The sequence below is a fragment of the Primulina huaijiensis genome, chromosome 16, assembly GCF_012295235.1.
Source record: "Primulina huaijiensis isolate GDHJ02 chromosome 16, ASM1229523v2, whole genome shotgun sequence".
NCBI classification, from domain to species: Eukaryota; Viridiplantae; Streptophyta; class Magnoliopsida; order Lamiales; family Gesneriaceae; genus Primulina; species Primulina huaijiensis.
In genome coordinates, this window is record NC_133321.1 from 3,803,611 (window position 1) to 3,809,041 (window position 5,431).

Sequence of the window (5,431 nt, forward strand, 5' to 3'; positions counted from 1 at the left end):
GCGATCACAAAATCATATTTCAGAGACTAAGAGAAATGTCCTATAGAAAATTCTAAATCGAGTTTCGCAACAAGCATGGTGATGAAGGAAAGCTTTTGAATCAAAAAATGAAATATTCTAGACTGTTTGGATAAACAATACTTCAATTGAGAGCAAATAAGGACCTATAACCAGAAAAAATAGAATCCTCAAAATATCTCTGCATCAAAATGATGTAGAGTTTGAATCGAAAGTATCCCTGAAAGATGTCAAGAAAAGAATTAAAAAAATTACAATGAAGATCCCTTTGCATTGTGGGATAAAAATCAACTCAAAGTCTGTCTTAAATTGAATTTATTTGATGCAAGCATATCCCGATGAACATAATTGATCAAAAGAATATGAAGATAATTTTCAATGAACATCTCGAGCTTGGTTTAATCAAAACAAGAATTTTACCATATAGCTGTCCGTCCAGATTTTCTTGTAAGAAATAATGGTGAGATAAAAAGAAATCAACCCAGATTAGTTATTAATTACCAAATAATTAATAAGATTATGGAGTTTGATGAGTATTTATGCCTATCAAAGAACATTTAATTAGTTGCATATGCAACACTAAAATATTCTCTAAATTTCATTGTAAGTCTGGTTTCTATCAGATCCGGATGCAGGAAAAAAAAATATTCACAGCTTTCTCCATACAAAAGGACAATATATTTGAGAAGTCTCAGTGAGATTGTCTAATTCGCCTCATATATTTCAAAGAAAAATGGATAATCTATTTAAGAATTATTTCAAATTAGTGTTTGTTTATGTTGATAATGTTTTAATAGCATCTACAAAATATATAAGAACATATCAAATATTTATAGAGTTTTTCTAAAGTTTGTAAGAAAGAAATACTGGTTTTATCTGAAAAGAAAGTAATTATTGTTAAAAGAAATATTTAATTCATCATAATAGAAATTGATGAGTCCAAAATAGTTATACAAGTACACATTATGGAAAAAGTATAAAATTTTTCAAATAAACTGAAAGAAAAGGAAAAAATAAAAAGTTTCTTAGTAGTTGTTAATTTTGTTTGGATGTTTATTAAGAACCTAGCAAAACACAGTAAAGTATTAAGTCAATTATTGAAAAAAGATGCAAAATTTATATGGAAAGAAGAGCACTTAAAATGGGCTAGTCAACTAAAAAAGATATGTAAAAATCTTCCAAAAATAGTTAATCCACATGATGAACATGATATGATATTATATACGGATATCAGTGATCATTGTGGACAACAGTTTTTACAAAGCTCACACCAGATGGAGAACAACCTTGTAGGTATTACAATGGCTTATTATCATAAACAGAAGTCATAAGATGACATATCAATGAAAAGAAATTTTATGTAATAAAAGAGCTTTCGAAAAATGATCATTATTTTTAATAGCAAAAAATTTACTTTGAATATTGATAATACACATGTGAAAGATTTCTTAAAAAATAGAAGCCACTAACTAGATTATTAAGATGACTAACTAGTGGAAGATGAACCACTTGACCACCTATAAAAACAAGCCACTAACTAATTGTTAAAAGGACCACCACTCACAAGATGCTATCAACCACAACTGGCCGAATAATTCACAAGATTTGAAGTCCGGATTTTAAATCTACCAAGAATGATATATATACCAAGACAAAAAGAAGATTAATGCATCATTCCACTTCTTCATTTTTTTCACAAAAATAAACTTGTAATCGTTCTCTTTTATTGTATGTGCGTTGTAATTTCGGCTACTATAAGTAGCTAAGAAAGTTTTTCTTCTTCTACAATAAGTTACTATGTCTTAATAAATTATATGTTTGAATAAAAAGACAAAGTCTTATTGTCCCTCTCATGTATTATTTTCAAATTGAACCATTTACTATACACAATGAAATAGGAAACGGAACATGGCTGTGCTAGGTGCTGTTGAAAGAATCTACATCAGGAACTATATGTTGCGACTGTGTGGTTGGACTGTGATGAGCAATCTATAAAACTCGGTGTATACAACCTGACGACACTCCGATCAAAGATGTAAACTGTTCAATTTATTATACGGAATCATGATGTGCTATTTAAAAAAAAAAATTAATCATCTGAAGCATGATGTATATTTTGGGAACCTTGTGTAGTTGAATGTCTCTGTGCTATATACCTTTAAAAAATATGTTCGATTGGTATAACAATGTCATATACCAAAATTACGAAAATTGATAATATTTTTGAAAAATTTAAATAATTAGTGAGCTCAAACAAACATTCACAGGAATGGTGAGTAAAGAGAAAATTATGTATAATGATGAAGATTTATTAATAATTTGTCCCCGTTTCAATGTAGTATATTAAAAAATAATTAGAATATTATATAGACAATTTTCTAATTCTAACCTCTTGTATGATAGAAAAAATATTGTTAATTATGGAATTTATTTATATATACAAACAAAAAATAAAAAAATAATATTAAATCAATGATAATTATCGTTTGATGTGTACTTTGTAATAGGTTAATCATTTAATTCACTAATTGGGATGTCATTTACAAAAACTCATATGAGATGGTCTCACGGGTCAATTTTGTTATCTTTATATGGGTCACTCACGAAAAAGTATTACTTTTTATGTCAAATATATTAATTTTTATTGTAAATATAGATATGATTGATCAGTCTCACGAATAAAAATACATGAGATCGTTGATATCATTAGTTTGCATGATAGTTTAGTCTAATCACATGAAACACTATTATAAAATTCGACATAGAACGGCGGAGTGATCTGCGGCAAATCCGAATCCACTGTATTCAGCCTAAGAAAACAGATCAGATCCTTCTGGTTTCTTCTTCAAATTGTCAAAATAATTCAAATTAGCTGTATTTATTATCTGGTAATTACACATTTAAGCCGAAGATCGTTTCTTCCCGTTCGTCTCCCTAGTCTGTAAAATGATAATTAGATTCCTGTATTTTCTTCAATGTGAGAAATGGGAAGCATGGGTTCCACCTTTTTCTGCAATAAAAGCTGTTACTTTTACCAATTTCTCGATTCCAAACGTGGCCTGTAGCCCTGCCACTAAAATACCAACTACGGTTCTGCTTGTCTTGTCTTGCTCATTTGCCAGTTTAATAATTAATAATTATAAACTATTCTGGTTTGCACGTGCTTTCTGGCGACTCACTCATCAATCGCCGGCGCTCCCCCAATAATATATTTCCTTTGACCAAATTCATACCACCATTCTTTCTCTCTCTGCGTGATGTGATGTATTTTTTATGTGTGATTTGGAGCATTGAAACTTAGTTTTTCTTGAGTTGTATCCTGAAAGGGAGGAAGAAGTCAAATGCCCAGATAGTGAAATCAATTTCTTTTGTTTGTGTTTTCAAGAATTTGTAGTGAAGAAAAATGGTGATGGAAGTTTTGCATGAAGAGATGGGGGAAGGGAGCATGCAGTGTATGAATCATCTGTACAGAAACAGCACCCCAGGTGGGATCTGCGCCTTTTGCCTTCAAGAAAAACTAGGAAAGCTTGTGTCTTCATCGTTTTCTGTGGGAGTTTTCCCTTCTGCCTCGTCTTCGACTTATTTCAGATCTGAATTTGGTGGCACCACCACCACAACCAATGCCCGAGCCACCGCCCCTCAAAGCCACCACTTCGTGTCTTCATCTACCAACACTGGGAGTGTCAAGTTCGATGACATTGGCTATTACAACAGGAGATCAAAATTGTCATTCATTCTGACTCAGAGGAGAAAGAAAAAGAAAGATGAAGCGATTACATGTTCAGATTCGAAAAGCGTTGTTTTCAAGAGAAGCAAGTCTACCTCGACTCTTAGAAATGGTGTGCAATTCTTGGATGATGAAAACTATTCTGAAGATTTTGACCGCCAGAAGAGAGGATTCTGGTCATTTCGTTTTTTATCCAAGCACTCAACCAACAAGCACTCAACCAACAAGAAAGCTGGAAAAAACTGCAAAGATGTGAACTTTCCACCAGCCACTCATAATACTGTGAGCAATAGCTCTGTAATAATTTCTTCATCTGTGAACAACTGCGGTGCTGCAGTATTATCAAGAAACAGGGAAGATTTGCTGGTAGTGGATGAAAATGGTAGCCCGGATGAGGTCTCGTTTGAGGGAAAGGTGTCCAGATCTAGATCTGTTGGATGTGGCAGCAGGAGCTTCTCAGGTGATTTCTTCGAGAGGATTTCAACTGGTTTTGGTGATTGTACTCTCCGCAGAGTTGAGTCTCAAAGAGAAGGAAAGGCCAAAGTAACATCACTCCATAGAAATGGTGTCAATAACACCAGCAACGGGCAAGATTACATGAAGGAAAGAGTCAAATGTGGTGGGATTTTCAGTGGTTTAATCATCCCTTCATCTTCTTCTTCATCATCCTCTTCAAACGAGGATAGTAATCTTCATGGAAAATCAATCTCCGCAGCACATTCATCAGTGAGAAATCCATCTCATGTCAGAAGTAAAAGCTGGGGATGGGTATTTGCCAGTCCAATGAGAGCCTTTGGTAAGCCTTCTACTGGGAAAAGTGTTACTGTTTCAAGTAAGAATGCTACTCCTAACTTGGCTGAGATTCCCTCACTGTTAGCTGCCAGTGGCTAAGAAACATGGCAAAGCTCAGATTTCATGAGTAATTAAGCTAAAATTATAATATATTTTCACATTCATGGTATGATTTTGACTTTATCAATCCATACTCTGGCTATGTTCAATGCTTGTTCGGGTGCTTATTTCATCCCTTGATGTGAATTATTTTGTTGTTAATGTGATATGGCATGAGAAACATGAAATGTTGGGGGCGGCGGACTTGTATCCATTTGGTCAATTTTCATGATGATTTGACCTCCTATGTGACATAAGAAAATCTTTACTTGGGTTGTTAAAAAGGATTTTCTTAATGATAATGGTATGATATGATTGTTCCCTTTATGAATGGAGTTTTTGCAGAAACTTTTTCATGAGCTTGACCTTGTTGGTTTGGGTCAGATTTCCTTGATGTCTCATTCTTTAATGCTTGCATGCATTTGTATCAATGAAATTGGGATGATTTACTTCAAATCCGAATCCCCAATACATTACATTTATCTGGCCTAATCTTAAGAAGAAGGGAGTTGGAAATTGGTTGGTCCAAAAATTTTTGACCACCAAATAAGCATCTAATAACACCATTAGAACTTACACCTTTTGTCCCATGTATTTTGTTTACGGGTAAATTCGATATTGAACTCGAGATCAATGGCAAGCGCATTTGTTCTTTCATGTGAGATTCACTTGAAAAATTATTTGCCCAATGTATTATGTCGTTAGATACAAAGTGAGGGCAGTGGTCTCATTGGGAGCATCGTCCAATTTTCTTTGGTCTGTCGTGTGTGGATTGATGGATTTGATTTGGAAAGA

General features: G+C 33.5%; 1 protein-coding gene across 1 annotated transcript; it reads left to right on the top strand.

Annotated features, from left to right (window-relative positions):
• The first annotated feature begins 2,980 nt into the window (after positions 1–2,980).
• Positions 2,981–4,746, top strand: LOC140960909 (uncharacterized). The gene has a single exon (XM_073419232.1). It carries the CDS (start codon positions 3,422–3,424, stop codon positions 4,634–4,636), a length of 1,215 nt encoding a protein of 404 aa, XP_073275333.1. The 5' UTR covers positions 2,981–3,421; the 3' UTR covers positions 4,637–4,746.
• Positions 4,747–5,431: the final 685 nt, after the last annotated feature.